The following is a 21,761-nucleotide window of genomic DNA, read 5'->3' as shown; positions in this document are numbered from 1 at the left end:
ATGCTTGGTATATTCAACAAATGTACCTTATGCAGCCCTTACATGCATGGAATTTTAAGTATTCCTACAGACTCTTCTTTACAGTGTTTTTATTTGATAGACACACACAGTTGGATAACTGTGCTCTTTTCCAAGGGATTTGCAGACGTAAAAAATATGGGAACATTTATCCATATTAGGTGGAGCTGTGAAGGTGGATTCTTTGGGGTGTATTCAAGTGCATATTCAATCCACACCCTTTTATAGAATCCATAATTTTGAATTATTCCTACATACTCTTCTTTACAATATTTTTACTTGATAGACACACACAGTTGGATAACTGTGCTCTCTTCCAAGGGAATTGCAGATGTAAAAAACAATGGGAACAATTATCCATATTTGGTGGAGCTGTGAAGATGGATTCTTTGGGGTGTATTCAAGTGCATATTCAATCTACCCCCTTTTATAGTATCAAGACACCTGGAAGTGCCAATTGAACAGCAACATATTTATTTGGTGTTGTAGGTGCTTATGGCAGCAATAATCTTGATAGATGATAATTAGATGCAGAGCACTACACCATTGATTATAGTGTGAAAGAGTAAGATCATACCAGTCATAAATGATTTTGGGAAGGTAATACAACTGTCAAGAGTAGTTTATCTGACATTGGCTTCCTGTTATGCAATACTGAAACTAAACTATGCTGTCTGAAAATATATGATCATACGTACAGATGCTGATATAAATTCTGATTGTGTGTTGCTGCCCTATTGCTGCCTGGCAAAAGGCAACTCAGCTTCATGTGGTGACTCAAACCCATGTCTCTCCACTCCAGGGCTACTGCTGTTCGTGCCCCTGACCTCTTTGGGAGCCGCAGGGAGGTCCCTTGCTTCTGGTGCTTCACATGGGTGGAGGCCATGTGAAATTCATGGGTCATTGCTGCATCAGCAGGCATTGAGAAGCTGTACTCATGTGTGCGCTACTCATGGGATGTCAGCGACATATTGGTCCTTGATAGGTGGGCATTGCTGGGGTTGCTAGGGACTTTGGTGCGCTCACTATGTGGTCTGGACATTGCAGAGGGGTGTTTGTCATTTTTTTCGGGATGCTGATTACTTGTGCTGTGCTAGGTGGCACCCTGCCAGTACCTGAACCTCTCTCTCTTGATAATTTATTAACATGTGATACAGAACTGGTATATCTATCCATGGAAGGAGAAACAAACCCACCAACACCAAATGTTATGGATCTGAGTAGTGTGTAGTAGGTAGCTTCCATCAAAAGCAGGTGTCAAATTTTACATGACTATATAGTTCTCTATTTGGAGGCCCAGGAGCCCCCCTCCCCCTCCCCCTGGAGTGTGTGTGTGTGTGTCCCAGTGTGCCAAGCCCTGGTCGTGTTCTAGTGTTTTTGTCTGAGGGGCGCATTACCGAGTCTGGCCTGCGAGGTCAGCGTGCTAGAGAAGAGGCTGCCCCCCTGTTTGAGAGCAAGGCTCTAAGGAGCCATTTTTTTAAATTAAAAAAAAACCTATTTAATATAGAGTGGAAGAGAAAACAGTGTTTTTCCTATTTCCCCCCTTTGATTGTGAGGTGGTAATGAGAGGTCAGAGGGGTAGAGAAGGAGACAGCCTTGTAGCGTGTGTGGAGGCTTTAAAAGAGCCCTTTTTCCTGGTAACCACCTCCAGCCAGGAGATTCCCAAACAAGGGGGTTTTTTTGACTAGGAGTGAGCCTTTTTTTTTTTTTTTTTTTTTTTAGGACCGAGGGTGCTTATGCAGACGTCTTTTATGAGGGGTGAAAGCTATTCCCCCTCCCCGCATCAGAAAAAGAACTGGTTTTAGCCCAGGAGGGTCAAAAAAGAGAGGAGAGAAGCCCACCACTTAGATTTTAAAAAGCAGAGTGCATTCCATGCAAAAGAGGGTTGCTATCTCCAGGCAAGACAGAGAAAGGGGTCTTGAGAGAGGCAGGCAGGCTGGCAGGCAAAAAACCCAAACTTTCCCCCCCTCCTCACATAAGCTCCTACAGCTCCCCCCCCCCCCCCGGCTGTGAATCCTTCAGCCGAAAAAGAGCTGCTTATCTCAAGGACAGGCGACTTACTTTTAATGATTGTCTTCCTGTTTTTTAGCAGCGAGCTGGGGAAAACTATACCAGCCGTCAGTTCCCCTCTCCCTTCCCCCTCAAACAAGCCCTGCAGACCCAAAGCCCCTGCTCTTTTTAAAGTTGTTTTTTTCTTTTCTCCTTTACAACCAAGAGGAAACAAAACTGAAGAGATAGGCAGAGGGTAGGGGCTGGCTGCAAACGGTATTTTTTAATTTATTTTTTTACAGAAGGGAGCTGATTCCTAGCCCCACTCATTCCGTTCTTGAACAGACAGAAGAAAACAGACAGTCTAAATCAGCCCTCCAAACGCAGGTTCCTTGCAGGGAACATTTGAGAAAAGCAGATTTCTAGCCCCCCCACTAACTTCTCCAGCTTCAAAAGCCTGCTAGCTGTTTTATCTCCCCCCCCCCCCCGCTGTTTATCAGCCCGGGCTTCCTGTTTTTAAAAGCCACGTGTTCTGAGAGACAGTGTAAACAGAGAGAGAAAGAGAGAGAGACGCAGAGGGGTGAGGAACTTGGTTCTATAGCTCCTGTGTAGTATAGAGTGTGCTTATTTTAAACAGGTCTTACCGAGGGGCGAAAGTTCTATAGAGTGAAAAGGAAGCAAGACTGTGTCTGCCCCCGCGTCTCTACAAACGGAGGGAACGCCTCTAGGGAGGAGGGAGGGTGGAGGGGAAGCCAATGATTGGATCAGGCATAGCCGTGCTGCATGCAGGGAAGAAGGTGCAAAAGCTCTGCCCTGCTTTTGCAAAGAATCTTGGGGAGAAGTGAGTATCAGATACTTTATTTCATTCTGCCGACTCACAGTGAGAAGCCTGGAGTGACAAGCGCCCCCCCCCCATCAACACAAGCCACGCTGTCTGTACAGAGTGGTTTTAGGGGGGACAGCCCCTGACTGGCAGATGCCTTATCTTTTTTTCTAAACGCCTCTGTGCTTGTGTGTGTGTGTGTGTGTGTGTGTGTGTGTGTGTGTGTGTGAAAACTTTGCCTCAGAGACAGCGGGGCCCACAGGACAGAGTTTGTGGATTGACAGGTCCCGAGGGGGGAGGGAGAGAGATAGCTGATGGAGCCTTCTATTTTTTCTAAGTGATTGAAACACGCCAACCATGCAAGGAGGGTCTAAAGGGGCTGAATGAGGGAGGGTTCTCACACTCCTGTTTGCATAGATGGCCCCGTGAAAGTAAAAAAACATAAAGGAAAGGTTCTGAAACACCCCCACAGGCAGCTTTTTTCCCCTTTAGCCATAGGCAGGAGGGCTAATTCACACCCCCAAAACACTCACATGAGCACCCCTGATGCCCACCCCTGAGAGAGACCGTACAGAGCCTCCTGTTTTTGGCCCCCATGGGTGTTTTTTTTTTAAAAAAACACCTAACGCCGACCCTGCCGGGCGGAATCTAACCACTAACTTGCGGAGAGAGCTGGGCAGAATGGGGAGCTTTAGCACAGAGGTCAGGGCTGGCGAGCCTGGGCACCCAGCCGATTTTCGTGGCATTCGGAGCTGGTTTTTAAAAACACAGCGCCGACCCTGACGAGTAGGCCGTTGTAACCTGTGCTGTGTTTGTGTCAGCGGGAGGGTAGCAAGTGACCTATCGCAGGATGTGGTTAGGGGAGGGGGTACCAGATCTGTTACCCCCGAGGGTCTGCTGGGTTGCAGGGAGGAAGGGAGGCGCAAAAAGTGCCCCCGGTCAAAAACACAACACACGAGATTCTGACACGGGATGGGAGGCATGCCGCGAGGAGAGAGGGCCTCCAAAGCTCGATGGGGGAAAAAAGCCGGAGGTGGGATGGGAGGCCAGGTGAGCGGGCTTAAAAAGGACGGTTCGGGCGGCCTTCTTTCCACGGCATGCTCAAGTGCTTCTGCATCTCTCATTGTGCTATGGAGGATAAAAACAATGTTTATTTAGAAATGCACCCTACGACTCTAGCGCTGGCAGGGGCACAGGCTAAGGAGGAAGAGGAGCCGATTTATGAAGAAATGGATGCACAGGGGGCACCGGCTAAGGGGGAAGAGGAGCCGATTTATGAAGAAATGGACGCGCCGTTGCCCCGTTCAACGGTCAACGAGGTCCCCGATTCGAAGGAACCGGATGATGACTGTCCAGACGGATGACGACTGTTCGTTCTCTTGTACAGGGGGTGAGTATAAGCCTGATAGAGGGTCAGGGGAAAGAACCACAGGTGTGGGGCTGTGTAGGGGAAAACGCCACTGTGTTCTTCTCTCCTAGCTGAATGAGGGAAAAGTCCCATGGTCTGTTTTTACCCAAATTGTGTCTGCTGCACTGGGGGAAGTCCGCACAGACTGTTGTGACTATTGTGAATACATTGCCTTTTACAACCCGGCTACCAGCATGGGATATGCCAACTGCAGGCGGTGGAAGGCACTCTGTGTAAGTATTTGGAGGACCTAGAAGGGCCTGAAGCACGTGTCTGAACAGCTGAGAGACTCACGTGGCGTGTGTTTTTGAATGTTTTTCTTTTTGACAGGCTGAGGCCGCTGAGAAGGCTAAAACGGAGTCCGGTGTGATCTCTGAAGGAGATGTTCCAAATTGTGGTCCGCCTGGACAATATGCGACCTTCTCCTCGAGCTCCGAGGATGACAGCGTATTATATAGCAAGGAATCATCATCATCGGATTCGGGCCACCTGACGGTGGACGAGGAGGAGGAAGGAGAGGCGGTAGAATCCCCGCCCTCACGACAAGGGACACCCGAACCCCCCAAGGACGAAGGGGAAGTGGAGCGGCATCCCTGCATGCAGGAATTATTACCCGGGGTAAGTAGATCCCCAGAGCACCCGTCTATGAATGCCGTGATGGTGGCACGCTCGATGAACTGAGTTTTTTTTTTGTTTTTCCAACGCAGGTGTGGTCAAAGATCGTTCATTATTGCTGCCTGGCGAAAAGAGTCACCACTGAACTGAGCCCCTCATGCTGTCACCGATGCGCTTTAACCCGTCTGTTTCAAGAGTTGAATTTGGGGGAGGCCAACGAGGCTGACCAATGCATGAAAGATGTGGACGTGTTTGAGATCAAGGAGTCAGAGCTGTTTGATCTCCTCAAATCAAACATGCGAGAGGTGGCGCTGGGGAAGAAGAAGATGGACCCAAAGGCCAGGGAAGGAGCTGAGAAATAAAATGACGAGGAGGGATGGGGGAGAAAGAAAAACCACACAAACACACGTGTTTTGTCTATAAAACTGTCTAATAAAAATGTCTTTTTCATTGTGACCGTGAAAGACTGCGGCGTCATGACTCGGCAGGAGGCTATCCTGAAAAAAAATTATTATCAACCTGGTGAAGAGAGGAGCTTTGGGGGGGCCGAAGCGCTTTTCAGGGCGGCTTCTAAGAAGGGGTATGTGCAGGGTCGAAAAGGGGTCGAAGCCTGGTTGGCGGATCAGGATGCTTACGTCTTGCACAAACTGGCCAGGGTGCATTTTGAAAGAACAGAGTGGTGGTGAGGGATATCGACGAGCAATGGCAGAGCGATCTGGTGGACATGCAGAAATACGCCGAGTACAACGGGGGGTACAAGTACATTTTAACGACGGTCGACATCCTTTTGAAATACGGCTAGGGGGTGGCTCTGAGAGACAAGACGGGGCTGGAGGTGGCGAGGGCTTTTCAAAGCATCTTCACCGAAGGGCGCTTCCTTAAAAAACTGCAGACCGACAGGGGGAAGGAGTTTCTAAACAAACACGTCGCCGCCGTGTTAAAATGGCACGGGGTTCGACACTTTGTCACCAACAACGAGGTGAAGGCGGCGGTGGTGGAGAGGTTTAACAGAACCTTAAAGAACAAAATGTGGAGGTATTTCATGGACCGCAATACTTTCAAGTACATAGACGTCCTTCCCGACCTGCTTAAAAGCTACAACGGGAGTTTCCACAGAACTATTTGGTCCCACCCCGCGGACGTCACCCCCTCAAACTCTCTAGCCGTGTGGCGCACCGTGTACAGCGCAGACTCGCGGGGTCGCCTGAAGCCCGCCAAGCGCTCGTTCGGGAAGGGAGACCGCGTCAGGGTTTCTAAAACAAAGGGCTTTTTCGAGAAGGGGTACAAGCAGTTGTTCACCGATGAAATTTTTATCGTCAACGACGTATTCGAGAGGGGGAGGCGACCGGTGTATCGTCTGACCGATTTTGACGGGGAGCCGATCACGGGCGGGTTTTACACTAAGGAGCTGCAGAAAGTCAGCCGCTGGCAAGACAGGATCGAGAAAATTATAAAGACCTGCCGCGATAAACGAGTTTTTCTTGGTGGAGGGACTGGCCCACTAAATTCAACAGCTGGGTGCCCGCGGAAGATGTGGTAGAGCAGGATGGAAGATGAGGGGTTCTACATCACCCTCCCCAGCAACGCCTCCAAGGAGATCTTTCCCAAAAACACCAGCTCTTCTTTCACCGTGCGCCTGGCTAAGCCCCTGGACTTGCGGGGGGAATGGGAAGTGGGCCTGGTGGAAAGCCAGTATCCACGCAACTGGTACACTTTCGATTGGCCGGCCACGTTCTGGGTCAGCTGCGGATCGGTCACTTGCCAGTATTGGGTGAAACGGGTATTACGCCACCCTTCAAAGCATCGTTGAGTTGATGGATAAAGCCGTCAGGGAGCAGGCCAAGACGTTTTTCTATTATGATCCCTCGGTGGCCATGATACACTTTAAAGGGGACGATATTTATGAGGTCAGGATGAGCAAAGAATTAGCTTACGTGATGCCCCCCTGACAAGCCCGTTAAAAAACTCGAGCACTGCTGTGATATCACGGGGGGGGGGGTTAATATGCTGTACGTGTACTCCGATATTGTAGAATATCAGAGGGTGGGGGACGCGTCGGTTCCCCTTCTGCGCTGTGTGCCCATGCAGGGAAAGGTTCACAATTCTATCACGGTGACTTACGACCACCCTCATTATATCCCGATCAGCAAGCATCACATTGAGACGGTCCACATCGAAATAAAGAATGATCGAAATAAGAACGTTCTGTTTCACTACGGAAAAGTGGTGCTTAAACTGCATTTCAGGCCTCGGAAGAAATGGTGATCGTCAAAGAGTACGGGGACCCCCGGCTGTTCAGGGGCTATTATCAATCCCAGGCCGGGTACGGCCTCCCTGGCTTTCAAGGGGCGCTGGTGATGTACGGCCACGGAGTGGGGGGAAATTTTAAGCAGCTTTTTCAAATGGCCGTGCCGCTTTTGAGAAGGGGGTTTGAGACTGCCAAGCCGCACGTGAAAACGGCGGTGCACCATTTCACTAAAGACGTGGTGGGCCGGGTGTCTCAGGCCGCTCTGAATAAAATTGCGCCTCAGGAAGGCTGGGGGATGATGAACCTTCCGAGAAGGGGCGGATTGAAAAGGAAAGCCTCGAGGACGCGCAGCGGCCAGCCGTCGCCTCTTAAAAGGGTACGTCCCGCCGCCAAGAAGCAGAGGAGCGGGAGGAAACGCGCCGGCCAGAACAAGGGGGCGGAGAAGAAGAAGAAGAAGAAGAAGAAGGGCACGAAGAGCCCTCCGCACGGCAAGCTAGCCGACGTCTTATAACAAAAAATGAACCGTGTAAAAAAATATGGCCTTCGTCCACTGCGGCTCCGCAGAGTGCACCAAGTCGGAGCTCGACCTCTTCCTGCTAGCCCCCACCCAGACGTGCATCGAGAAAAGCATGTACGTGGAAGTACCCCCCCCCTCTCGGCTCTGACGGCGGGCTCACCCATGGAGTTTTTTATAACCAGGCACGGGGAAGATTATCTGGACTTGAATAACACCCTTCTGTATGTCAGCTGTAAAATCATCCTGGAAGACGGGACAAACATCCCCCGCAATGCCCGCGTGGTGGTGGCGAACTACCCCATCGCCTCCCTTTTCAGACAGATGGATTTGACCGTGGGGGATCGGTTGGTCAGCCAAAGCAGCAACTGCTACCCTTACAGGACCTTCATCGAGGGGGTGCTCAACTTCAGCGGCGAAACCTTGGTGACGCAGTTTTCCCCGGCACTGTTTTACAAAGACACCCCAGGGCACTCTGAGAACACCGCTCTGGACGGCCCCAACGAGGGCTTTAAGCAGAGGGCCGCTCTGACCACCGAGAGCAAGAAACTTGAGCTTCTGGGGAACCTGCACGCCGACATTTTTTTCCAGGAGAAACTCCTCCTGAACGGGGTCAACGTGAAAATCAAGCTGACCCACAGCAAGGATGCTTTCTGCCTCATCAGCCACGGTCAGGTCAACCACTACAAGCTCGTGATCCTATCTGCCTCCCTCTTTGTAAAAAAGGTGAAAGTGGCCCTGGGCATCAGGCTGGCCCATGCCGAAGCCCTGCTGTCCTCTACGGCCAAATACCCCGTGGACAGGGTTGCCATGAAGGTATTCAGCATCGCGGCCGGCACCCACGTGAGCAACCAGGATAACCTCTTCCTTGGCCAGCTCCCCAAGATGGTGGTGATGGGGCTGGTGGACAATGACGCTTTCAGAGGGGCTTTCAACAAAAAACCCTTCAACTTCAAACATTACAACATTAACTTCGTGGCATACGTGGACGGAGAGCAAGTGCCCGCCAAACCCTTCCAGCCTGACTTTCCGAACGGGAACTGCGTCAAAGAATACATGAACCTGGTGCAGACGGCCGGGAAGCATCTGCAGGACCGGCCTCTCCTGATCAACAGGGATGGGTTCGCGAAGGGGTACCTGTTTTGCCTTCGACCTGATGCCTGATCAGGAGTGCTCCGACCATTACTCTCTGATCAAGACAGGGAACCTCCGGGCCAAAATATGCTTCGCCAACGTGCTGGCCCACACAGTCAACCTGATCGTGTATGGGGTGTTCGATAACGTGGTGGAGATCAACCACAACTGCAACGTCCTCTTTGACTACATGTAGCATGGACACGCTGCAGCTGACGAGGGCCTTGCTGGCCAGCCCTCACATGTGAAAATCCTTTGCGGGGGTCTTCCCTTGTGATCGGCTGCCGGCTAAAAGACTGCTCCGCCGGCCCGTCTCTCTAGTGGTCAACACCCACCCCCACACTCTACCGGGTGAGCACTGGCTGGATATCCATCTCCCCGACCACGGCAGTGGCGAATTTTTTGACTCTTATGGCAACCCCCCTCCAGCCCCCTCTTCCCTCGAAACATCATGGCTTTTCTGAAAAGAAACGCGGAGGAGATCCGCTTCCAGCGGCACGGCCTCCAAAGCCTGACGTCCGCCACCTGCGGGCACCACTACCTGTTTTTCCTCCATCAGCGCTGCCGGGGAGAGTCCTTCAATTCCGTGGTGGAGATGTATTCGGCCGACCCCCTGCAAAACGACCGGCTGGTCGTGAATTTTGTGAAAAAAATAACCCCCCAGAGGAGGAGGAGAACTTTACAAAGCACATACGCACCTGTTCAGGCCTGTGTTTCTTGCCGGTTCTAATAATAATAGTGTTTTAAAAATTAAAAAATGGATGCTGGGCCAGCGGAATGATCCAACGTTCAGGGCGATCTCTGTCACGGCCTTGACAAAGTCATCGGGAGCCAGGCCCAGAATAGCTTTCCTGAGCCGGGGGGAAGACCTGGAGACCACTTTCAAAAGATCCCTGTTCCTCTTGAGGCAGGCAGACATGCCGGCGCATGCGTTTTCACCGTCCCACCTTTCCTTCAAATGCGCCGGAGAGCGGCCATCAGTGTCTTTTGGCGCCCTCCTTTTCTGATTTTTTTTTAGAACGTAGCTGGCGGGGAGGGCGGGGGGGAAACTGGTTCTGAGCCGGTAGACCTCAGGCGTGGTAGCGTTCAGATCAATGATGAGGTAGCCATAAGGTTCGGAGGTCACATCCTCGAAGGCCTCCATGAAAAAGTTAGCTTTCCCCGGGTACATCTGGCGGGCCAGGGTGACAATCTGTTATCTCAAGAGTTTTTAAATAAAACGATGTACTTGGCGTTCAGACTGATGGTGCACGCCGACTTCCCCTGCGTGAAGAGGTTCTGGACTATGTAAATGACGCTCATGTTTTTATAATGCACGTATTGGGTGAAAGCGTTTTCGATTTCCGAGCTGCCCGAAGCCGCCCCCATCAGGTCGTCCAGAATAATCAGGTTTCTCTTCTCGGGAGGTAGCAGGTCCTCGTCGTGCAAGCTCGCGGGGAGCCCCTCCACCAACTTGATCAGGGGAAGCGTTACTTGTAATTCGTCGTACAGGGGTTGGCAGCAGGAAAAAAACCAGACTATGTTCTTGGGGAAGACAGAAAGCGTCGAGCGGGTGTGCGTGAGCAGGTTTTTAATAAAGTACGATTTACCGCAGTTGCTAGGACCCGCCAAGATAGCAGAGAAAGGATGCTTCCAGCGTGTGTCCATGCTGCGTTTGGAAAAAACAGAGAGACCGCCTCACCTCCCTCCCTTTTTAACCCTGCTCCACCCCAGCGAGCTTCGGAGGCCCTCTCTCCCCCGAGGTGCACCTCCTGCCCCGTGTCAGAACCTTGTGAGTTGTGTTTTCAATCGGGGGTGCTTTTTGCACCCCCTTCCTCCCTGCCACCCTGCAGACCCGAGGGGAACGCAGTCCCTTCATCCCCTCGCCCGGACGCACGCGGGGAGAGGTCACTCCCCACTCTCCCGCTGACTCGCTCCCGGCTCAGCACCCCCTAGTGGTCGTCGATTAAACCCACTCGGAACGCCCCGTAAATCGGCTGGGGGGCAGGCTCGCCACCCCTGACTTGTGTGCCGAAGATCGGCGTTCTGGCCCGCTCTCTCCGCAAGCTGTTGGGGGTGGCCCGCCTGACAGGACTGTCGCTGTGTTTTAAAAAACCACCCGTGCGAGCAAAAACAGGGGGGTGGCTGTGTGTTTTGTTCACGTGTATGAGCCATCCTGCCTACGGCTAAAGGGAAAAAGGTTTTTTTAAGAAAGTTTACTTTCACGTCAACATCCCATGCCCCTGGATGGGGTGATGGCTGCCCGCTCGGAGGGCTTGAAGAGGGGAGCGGAGAGGGGCATTCATGACTCTTAGTTAGAATAGAGACGAGTCCTGCGGTCTACCTATTCTCTCTAGGATCCGAGGAGTGGCGGAACACGGGCAGGAGGGTGTTGCTGCTTTCTGGGAGCCTCTGCTGGGTCATTGTGTGAACAGACTGCCGGACTGGGTGGGCCAGGGTCTGATCCAGCAGGGCCTTTCTTACATTCTAAGCAGGTAGGAGTCACAGAGCCCCCTGCTAGAGAAATTCCATACTGCTGTCCCTCATTCCCCCACCCCTGCAGGGTCTGGTTCATAAAACTTTCCTAGGTGGTTTATTTTTTCATTTTTTCACAGGGGCAGCAAAGCAGGCGGGAGTTGGAGAGCCCTCCCTCATTCACCCCCCTAGAAAAATTGAAAGGTTACTCTACCTATCTCCCCTCCCACCCCCCTTAAGAAACAGAATGATTTTTTCTCCAACCTGTCATGCTTTTTAACACTGTGTGTTTATCTAGAATGTCACCCCCTGCAAGCAGAAGTCATTCAGCCCCCACAGAAAATAGAAGGCTTCACACACACACACACACACACACACACACACACACACACACCCTTGCATGGTGGCTAGAGAAGTTCCTCTTTCGCCCCGCTGACTTGGGGGTGTCAATCACTCCCCCTTGTAGCGTATCTGCTTTCTAGGTCTGCCCCTCTAAAACTTCACTTCTTTCCACCCCGTGTGCTTTCAGACACCCCCATCTGTTAGAAACTTTAAACTGTTGTGTTTCAGAAAGATAAGAGGATAGCTAGAGAGACCCCTCCCCCCTCCTTTCTCCCTCCACTCTCCCCCTCCCTCCCTCCCTGGGGGTGGAGAGTACATGTTCTGCCAGCAGCCTATCCAATTCTTACAGCAGGATCAGCTGACGGGGAAAACGGAGGCTTTCTCAAAAGACCCAACTCCGCCTTTCTTTTCTTTTCGCTGGACGTCTCTGCTGGGGGTAAGATGTGGTTGAACACCAGAGCACTAATAAACTGGGGGGGGGGGTCAGCCCCTTTCAAAAAACACTGTGATTAAACAACTGTTGGAAAGGTTAGAATGCCTAATCTACTGAACTCAACCTTTTAACTATTTTTCCTTCTCTCTCTCTCTCTTTACACTGTCTCTCTCAGAACTTGTGGCTTTTAAAAACAGGAAGCCCGGGCTGATAAGCAGCGCCCCCCCCTCCCCCCGATAAAACAGCTAGCGAGCTTTTGGAGGTGGAGAAGTTAGTTGGGGCTAAAAATCTGCTTTTTCTCAAAGGTTCCCTGCAAGGAACCTGCATTTGGAGGGCTGGTTTTCTTCTGACTGTTCAGGAACGAAATGAGTGGGGCTAGGAATCCGCTCCCTTCTGTTAAAAAAAAAAAAAAAAGTTTGCAGCCAGCCCCCACCCTCTGCCTATCTCTTCAGTTTTGTTTCGTCTTGGTTGTAAAGGAGAAAAGAAAAAAACAACTTTAAAAAGAGAAGGGCTTTGGGTCTCCAGGGCTTGTTTGAGGGGGAAGGGAGAGGGGAACTGATGGCTGGTATAGTTTTGCCCAGCTCGCTGCTAAAAAACAGGAAGACGATCATTAAAAGTAAGTCGCCTGTCCTTGAGATAAGCAGTCTTTTTCGGCTGAAGGATTCACAGCCGGGGGGGGGGGGGGGGAGCTGTAGGAGCTTATGTGAGGAGGGGGAAAAATTTGGGGTTTTTTTGCCTGCCAGCCTGCAGGGGCTATACAGCACACTCTGAGCTTACCTGAGATGTAGAACCCCAACAGTTCCGGGGGAAACCATCCTGCCTGTTTACTCCCTGTACAGAGAGCTTAATAAACTTAAATAACATCTCTGTGTGCTCACCTAAAAAAAAAAAGCCAAGCTCTTTCTAGCTGTCTGGCTCCTTGCTTTTTTTTAAAAAACATAATGTCTGCATAAGCACTCTTTAGCACAGACTTCTCTCCCCCATTATTAAAAAAAATAAAAATGGTGTTTTCTTTTTAAAAAAGGGGGGCTGCTTCTCTACCACGCTGCCTCCGAAGGGACAGGGACAGTAATGTGCTCTCAGACAAAAACACTGTCTTCTCTTCCACTCTATATTAAATAGGTTTTTTTTTTAAATGGCTCCTTAGAGCCTTGCTCTCAAACAGGGGGGGGCAGCCTCTTCTCTAGCACACTGACCTCGCAGGCCAGACACGGTAATGCGCTCTCAGACAAAAACACTAGAATGAATGACACCCCTGTCATTCATTACACGACCAAGGACTTGCCACACTGGGACACACACACACACACACACACACACACACCGGGGAAGGGGGAGGGGCTCTGGGGCCTCCAGAGAACTATATAGTCATGTAAAATTTGACACCTGCTTTTGATGGAAGCTACCTACTACACACTACTATCTGGAAAGATTAGAATCACCAAATTTACAACCTTACCTCCATGTAGAAGATAACTTGTTAATGCTCCCCAGTTCTGGGAAAGATGTCATCATAGAAACATAGAATCAGAGTTGAAAGGGGCCATACAGGCCTTCTAGTCCAATCCCCCTGCTTAATGCAGGATCAGCCTAGAGCATCTCTGACAAGTGTTTGTCCAGCCTCTGCTCTAGCTGATTCCACTGTCGAACAACTGTAAAAAAAAATCCTAGTATCTAGCCAGTACCAGCTAATGTTAACCCTTTTAACTGACTATCCAAAGGTCCCAATTGTTTAAAAATTATCACCTGGAATATTGCTGGGTGGTTTAATAAGTTGGTGGATTTGAACAATCTAAAACAATCTGACAATATTTTTTTACAGGATACACGGTGTCTGGATTCTTCACCCTGCCAGTGTAGGTGTACCACAGCCAGCAGGTACATAAGATAGGGCTGTTTAACAGTTAATTGTTATTGCACAAAAAAACTGGAAAATTGTTCTTGCTGCTGCAATAACGTCAATTTCTTAACCAATATTTTCATTTTATTTTTATTTACCAGTATTTTAAATCCTGCAAGTTTTCCATAAACCTTCAAAGTTTTATTCCATTCTTCAATTTGATCATTAGGATTAGATAAAAAACAAACTAAATCATCAGCATATGCTTTAACTTTAAAATGATTTTTCCCAACTTTACAACCAATCAGTTCTGTATTATTTCTAATCTTACTCAATAAAACCTCTAGTATTAATATAAACAATAAGGACGACAGCGGACACCCTTGTCTTGTGCCCTTTTGGATTTCAAAATGTGATGTCATACTCCCATTAATTAACAATCTAGCTGTTTGATGAGTATAAATATTATCAATAGCTACTTGAAATTTTTTACCAAAACCCATATATTCTATTACTTTTTTCATAAATTTCCAGTTTACATTATCAAATGCTTTTTCTGCATCTAAAAAAATCATTGCAATAGGTACAGTAGTAGATTCTGCATATTCTATTATATCTAACACGACTCTAACATTTTGATTAATTTGTCTACCTGGGAGGAAGCCAGCCTGATCTTCATGTATAACCTGATTCAATACAGTTTTAAGTCTGTTTGCTAAAATAGCTACAAATAGTTTGTAATCATTATTCAGTAGTGAAATTGGTCTATAATATTTGACATCCAATAAATCCGAGTTTGGTTTTGGAATTAACACTATATTTGCTTGTTTCCAGGTTTGTGGGATGGTTCCATTCTGCAAACACTGATTCATCACTTTTAACAGATGTGGAGCTAATTGTTCTATGAAAGTTTTATAATAAATTGCCGTAAAACCATCTTCACCTGGAGATTTATTTAATTTACTTTTTCTGATAACCTTTCTTAATTCCTCCATCGTTATATCAGAATCCAATAGATCTTTATGTTCTTGAGATATCCGATCCCAATTAAATTTATTTAAATAAACATCTATTTCCCTTTCTAATTCTACATTTTGTTTATATAAATTTGAATAATAATCTCTAAACGTTTACATAATTTTCTGTTTATCAGTTATTATTTTCCCATCCCTCTTAATTTTTAGTATTAGTGATTTCCTCTCTTTAGATTTAATTTGCCATGCTAATAATTTGCCCGGTTTGTTGGCATGTTCAAAAAATTTCTGTCTATTAAACATATTTTTTTTTCTATTTCCAAAGTTAATAAAAATTCATATTGATGTTGTAGCTTTTTTAGACTTTCCAACTGTTCTTTTTTTAATAGTTTATCTTGCAATTTTCTAAGCTGCCTCTCTCCTTGTTTGATTTCCTCTAAAATCTTTTTCTTTTGCCTCTCCTTCTCTTTAAACCCTCTTGAGTTTTGCTGTATCAGAAGTCCTCTAATTACTGACTTACTAGCATCCCATACTATTTCATCTGATACAACACTGGAAAATTGTTAACACCTGTTGAAGGTAAAACATAGCAGAAATCATACCTGATAGCTTCTTTTCCCTGAAATTCTGAAGATACAGGTTCAATCATCTCACTGTCATTTAAGTTCCCAGTGATACCAGCCTCATACAGTTCCTTATAATTTCTCGTTCTTTTTAACCAAAATGAAGGCTTCAGGAAGAAGAATGAGCTTCGACGCAATCCATATTCCCCTGAGCAATACAAGAAGAAAGATTTGTAAATGTTACATACAGGCTGGACTCTGTATATAAGGTCACAAATTTTGATAGTACTCCAAGGTTTTTAGCTTGCTGAGCAAGCTAGAGCAAGCTATAGCCTTTATTGTGAGCACATGTCCTTATTATTGTGGCTGGCTGCCCATGAAAAAGAGTTACACATATTTAGATGAGAGATGTAAAATTTCCAGAAACGTTGAGGTCATGGGAGACAGATTCCTACTCTTTTTCTTTTTAGATAAAAACAGAAATTTGGGGAAAATGTATAAAACTAGAACTTAAACTTATTGTACTACTTGAACCACCAAAAAAGCACCAAGTGTATCTTAGTTTATGCTAGGAGGTAGGAAAAAATAAACATTGAAAATAGAAAACAACTTCTACAGCAAACAAAAGAATGAGAAAGTTTGGATAGAAATAGTCATAATAGGACTAGCAATATATTTGTATACTGGGTTAAAGTTTGTAACGCTGAACCCGTCAGTAGTATATTACCACCTTACACATTATATAGCATATTCATTGTGGAGAAAATTGTCATGTTTAAACAATAAACGTATCTTTGAAAACATGTTTTATGTATTGGTGTAGATTGTTTTACATAAAAAATATTCATACTACATATTTAGTGAGTAAAATCTTGTCTTTAAAACATTTTTATTATTTCAAAACAGAACATATTTAATTGGAATTTTTTTTCAGTGCTCCCCTTTCCATTGGAAAATCCCCCCCCCCCCAGGTCTTTACCTCTTTAGTTTAAACTAGGGGTCATCAAACACTTTTGACTTTATAATTTTGAGAAGAGGTGGTACCACCCCAAAATGCCTGCCACAGAAATTGGAGCCAACCCCCAAATGGATGCCACAGGAGAGGAGCCAAATGCAAAACCTCTCTCCCTGCTATGCAAAGAATCACAGAAGGGAAATAAAATGAAGAAAGGAAAGCACAAAGGGGGAGGGAGAAAGTGAAAGGGGAATAAAAAGAAAGGAAACCTTGAGGAGGAAGTGGAACTACACATTGATTAAGGGAAAAGAGGGTATTGACCTGATCATCCAGTGCCTTCCAATGGTCTGGCCTAATTTCTGAAAAGTTCGGCAAATGCCAGGGAAAGTAGTGGTGAGCAGCATAGTGCCCATGGTCGCCATGTTGTGGAACATGGGTTTAGATGCTCATCAGCAGCGCATTGCTGTATTGATAAGGTAATAATCTTTTATTATTATTTTTCCCTGGTGCAATTCTAGTTATGCACAATGCTTTCCCTTCCTTCTGCCATGAGTATCTCCAAATTTAGGCTGAGGACTGCCACTTAAAGCCTAGGTACATATTCTCATGCTATTTTATGGAGAGCGCATGCTGAACATAATTGGGAGGCAGCTGTGCAGGCCACCTAACTCTAGAATTAACTCCAACAAGATACTGCACACTTTATATTGAATTCAAGCCTTAATACTTTATCAAACACTAGACATTATTTATTTTTCTCTCATTCAAATGGGTATACCTGGAATCACTTGATCCAGATAAACTGCTACCAGTAGGTAAAGCATACTGTTCAGAGCCAACAGCAACAAAGTAATAACCAGTGGATAAGGACCATGAGTTAAACTTGAGAAAACAGCCCCTTCTTCATAATCTTCTAGGTGCATAACCTGCAAACAAATATGAAACCTGAAGATACTACAGTACAGCACTACTAACTACAATTAGAATTAAGGAAAAATAAGATAACTCTGTATAAATATAGGTGATTGAATATAAAATATGAGGAGTCAGTCTCTTGAAGATAATACAGTACACTTACAGTACAAATATCTGCTACAGAAGCTACTAGTTGAAACTGATAGCCGTTGCCTTAGGCTGGCTACACAATGACTAAACTCAATGCATTGTGGATAAAATTAATTTGCACAATGTACCTGTTCTAATATTCTATGTCTGCAAAAGTCAGAATACTTGTTTTAAAACAGAAACTATATTTTAACTGATGAGAAAATGCATCAATAATTAAGTAACAAATACAGAACGTTTAATAGCAGGAGACTAATAATTTTGTTCTGATATATAGCATTTATGATATCTTATATTTGAACCAGTGAAGTTACCATTCCTATAAGACTACATACATACTTCATACAACAGTATGAAGTAAATGAAGTAAATGAAAGACTTTACTAACCTGTGCAATACCAAGTAAAAATGTGCACTGACACAGAGGGCTAAATAACCACACAAAAGACTTTGGAAAATCCTCCAAAATGACAATGGTCAGTCCCATAAAACCAAATGCCAAGGTTGTCAAAAATTCAACTGTACCAATGTGCTTTGATTTTTTGAAAAGAGGAGTCAACATGAATGCAAAGAAAACCTAAACAGAAATTTTAAAAAATATGTATAAAAGTCTTGATTTTAAAGAGTGAAGGAGCAATTTTTTACATGTGGAAAATATAATTACTGCTAAAGAAGAAAATAACAAATTGGCTTACTTAATACCTGCTATAAATAGTATTCTCTACAAATTATTATTCAAGGTCAGAAATAATCTAAATGGTCAAAACATAATTCAAGTCATAACGTTATTGTTGTAGCTTTTCTACTATGTAAACTGTATCTGTAAACTGAGACTCATACAAAACAGAAGACTGATTCTACAGTGTCATAGTATGTAAAACCTTTGTCCCAAGGATGGGTAATGTGCAGAAGGCAGAAAACAAGATCAGAAACCAATAACCAATAATACTGCTAGTGCTCATTTAAATATTCAAGATATTAGAATGACCAGATTGTCAGTACCTACAGGCTACATACTGCTAGAAATCAGAAGACATCTCAGAAATAATGATTTCTCCTTCCCACAGCAGCATCTGACTCCTCCCAAGCTATTCCCAGCGGTCCCCATTCCCCACCATCAGCACTGGAGAGACATTTTGGGGTGTAATGGGATGGGGAAGCAGGGATGTTGCATTTTTGTGGGCAGAAATCCACAGATCTGTGGAAAATTTAGGTTCCAGGTCACTGGGTATAGGTCCATTAAAATCAATGCTAGTTGAACTATATCCATAGTGGTCATTTAGAAAAACTCTAAGTTTTTCAGTTTGAAAAGAGGAATACATTATTACATATTACAGTTAATCTAATGACTTGTACACTACTACTCAACAAAGTTTGAAACTTTCCTCTGGCCTAAGCAGCCTTCCTCCAAGAGCCACTTCCATCTCAAAAAGGCTCCTTGTACTAAAAGAAAGCTTCAAACTTTGCTGAACAGAGTGGTAGGATACAAGCCAATACTTGGGAAGGGTTATGTAGTTAGTAGCCATTCCAGTACATTCAACATAAAATGAGAAAATTTCTGCTGAAACATGTAAACAGATTTTATTATTTGAACCCTGCTATTTATTGGGATAAGGTGCCAGCTACCATTCAGAGCAAAGCAAAACGAAGCCTAGAGAAACAATTGTTCTAAATATGTAACCAGCAAGGAGGAATCTAAAACACAGTGCCTCAATATATAATCGATGAGCACACACACATACACACATACACTTACGGAGGATATTCCATACAGGAAAAAAAGAAGAAATATCACAAAGCTGCTACTTTTGGGAAAGAGTGAAGAGAATGTTGCAATGATCGACATGAGAAGGGACATGACAAATATCAGACTGGTGTACAGTAGGACCCAAGAAAGCCTAGAAAAAGAAAAACATAATGAAGGTTCATGAAGTCAAATTCATCTGCATGACTATAGACAGTTTACTTACCTGTTACTAAAGTCTTTCGAGTGTTTATCTGCACAATTTCACAACTGGGTTCTGAGTCAGCACAGAATAAGTTCAGAACTTTCTAGAGATTTAGTTGCGCTGGTGCTCTCTGCTTACAAGACCCTGTGAGATTTACCTGAGTGAACACCTTCCCATTCTCTACCTTCTGACCTACAATAGAGGCACTATCAGTAGACGAGGGTTGAGTTGTTTAACTGCACAGATGACCACTTGGAGAATACTAAGTACAGGTAAACAACTTGTTTTTCTTCTTTGCAGTTTCTGTTCAGTCCAACAATTGTGTAACTGGTGAGTTGACACAGCAGTTACTGAATGCTGGAGGCATCACTGAAAGAGGCTCTGTGAACAATTTTACCAAACACAGCATCAGAATGAAACTTCATATTGGGAACATTATGCTTAACAAATGGGAAAGAAGCCCACCCACATAATGTTATTGCACAATTCATACTGGGGTATTCCCCCAAAAAAGGAGGCAGAAGAAACTATCACCCTATCAGTAGGAGGCAGCAGGAATGGCGAAACAAAGTGACACAAAAATCATGGAATTCCTTCCCCAGGGAGATTAGTCTGTCCCCCCTGGGTGAATACTTTTCTGTTTTGTCTGACATTCCTTTATTGACTCTCCTTATTAAATTGCTGATTTTACATATATGTACTATTTTTAAATATTTGTATTGTCTTTTTAACTGCTGCCTTAGTGTCCTAGTTGGGTGGAAAGGCAGCAAACAAGTGTTTTAAATAAACAGTTTGTGCTTCAAGATTATTGTGGAAGCTTCCCAAGGAAATCATCTAAGAAAAGAAGCCTCCCTTATAAAGAGTCAATCATATTAAGAACATAGGACATTTTGATATACTCCCCAGAATCCCAGGTGGGGCTCAAACTGGAATATCCACAGACCAGACCAAGCATCTTGTGTCACAGGGCCAGCTCCAGTAAAAAACAAATGGAATATCTTAAACCTGTGAAACCTGGGATAGAGCATGAGTGACAGTGAAGGTGGTAGGTGCCTTTAAGTCTAAAAGGACACAGGATCAGATGCAGCTTCTGCACTGGGTGTTACAGAAAATTTGAAACAATCAAATTTGAAATAATCACTGAGGGAACCTTGCAGTGAAGTCTTGTTGGTGCTAACAGAGTCTAGAGCCTATAATGATTGGGTGCTCATGAAGTCTATAATCCATAAATTTAATTCACTATACAAGATGTAGTTACACATTTTCCATGTTTATGCAGAAACTGAGTAAGTAATTTCCTGAAGGATTTCTCCACAGTCAGTGTCCATATGGCTGATGGAGAGACCTCTGTGACTCGGAAATGCCTCTATGACTGCTATGCAGTTTGTAAAGACCTTCACCATGCTTTTGGGCTCTGAATGGCAGAATCTAAGCAGCAACTGTTTATGATGGTAAAACATAGCAGCAGTTGCTGTCTGAAAATAAACATCCTTGAGGTTTATAAAACCAAATCAGGAAATATCATTGCAGAGAGGTAAAATATTGACAATAGAGGGTACAATGCTCTGTCCTCATACTGCAGAGAAGGCCCAGATCCATCATCTGAACAGTCAAATTCTGTTGATTCAGAAATTTAAGAGGCATCAGTGTATTTACGATGCTGATACTATCTGTACCAGGATCTGTGAAATCAGACCAGAAGAAATTGTGGCAGTCTGTGTTGGGATGATGGACAGTGGGACAAAAATGACATATTGCAACAGAAATAGAAGACAAAGGTAGTGCTATCAATGGAGCAGCAGAAGACACAGAGAAAATTAGCACAGGAGGTATTGACTGTCCTGGAGCCTGCAATAAGGAAGCAGGTACAAGCAACAACAACAAAAAAGCTTAGATTGTGTCAGCAGGCTCTTCTGTCTGTCTCTTCAATCAGGTTGGCTTATTTTCTGTGAACAAGGATTTTTTTTTCTGTTGCTGCTCAGGGCGGCTAATAACACATTAGATACCATAAAATACAATAAATACATAAAATACATGGATCACCATGGCTAGGTCGGGGTAGGAGAGGGATGAGATCTAGCCAGGCTGAGATGGAAAATGGCCGCCTGGGCCACAGCTGTGACCTGAGCCCCCATTGTTAAAGAGGCATTAAGGATCACACCCAGACTCTTGATGGTGGGCACAGATGTTAGTTGCTATCAAGAGCTGGGAGCTGGCACCCCGTTCCAGAGCAGCTCCGGCCAAGCCACAGGTCAATGTGTCTGGGACAGAGTCTGGATGGCCGTCCATCAGCAGATAAAGCTGGGTCCAGAGCCCGAAACTCTGGACAAGCTGGGCAAGGGGGCACAAACAGATCTTCAGTAACATAGGGGGGAGGATTGCACCCTGTGGAACCCCACACACCAAAGGGCACCGCTGCAATACCGCCTCCCCAAGC

At 45.7% G+C, this 21,761-nt stretch overlaps 1 protein-coding gene across 1 annotated transcript in view; it reads right to left on the bottom strand.

Annotated features, from left to right (window-relative positions):
* The window catches only part of ABCA5 (ATP binding cassette subfamily A member 5), a 138,328-nt gene that overhangs the window by 90,697 nt on the left and 25,870 nt on the right, over window positions 1-21,761 (bottom strand). Inside the window, exons 6-9 of the mRNA XM_056855217.1 lie at window positions 19,132-19,273; window positions 17,764-17,952; window positions 17,089-17,236; window positions 15,395-15,563 (exon numbers count right to left, since the gene is read on the bottom strand). Coding sequence (XP_056711195.1) covers window positions 15,395-15,563; window positions 17,089-17,236; window positions 17,764-17,952; window positions 19,132-19,273 — 648 coding nt within the window. The remainder of the gene's footprint in view (window positions 1-15,394; window positions 15,564-17,088; window positions 17,237-17,763; window positions 17,953-19,131; window positions 19,274-21,761) is intronic.

This window comes from Euleptes europaea, chromosome 1 (genome assembly GCF_029931775.1).
Source record: "Euleptes europaea isolate rEulEur1 chromosome 1, rEulEur1.hap1, whole genome shotgun sequence".
Lineage (NCBI taxonomy): Eukaryota > Metazoa > Chordata > Lepidosauria > Squamata > Sphaerodactylidae > Euleptes > Euleptes europaea.
Note: the sequence above shows the minus strand (reverse complement) of the source record. Positions and strands in the feature narration are given on the sequence as shown.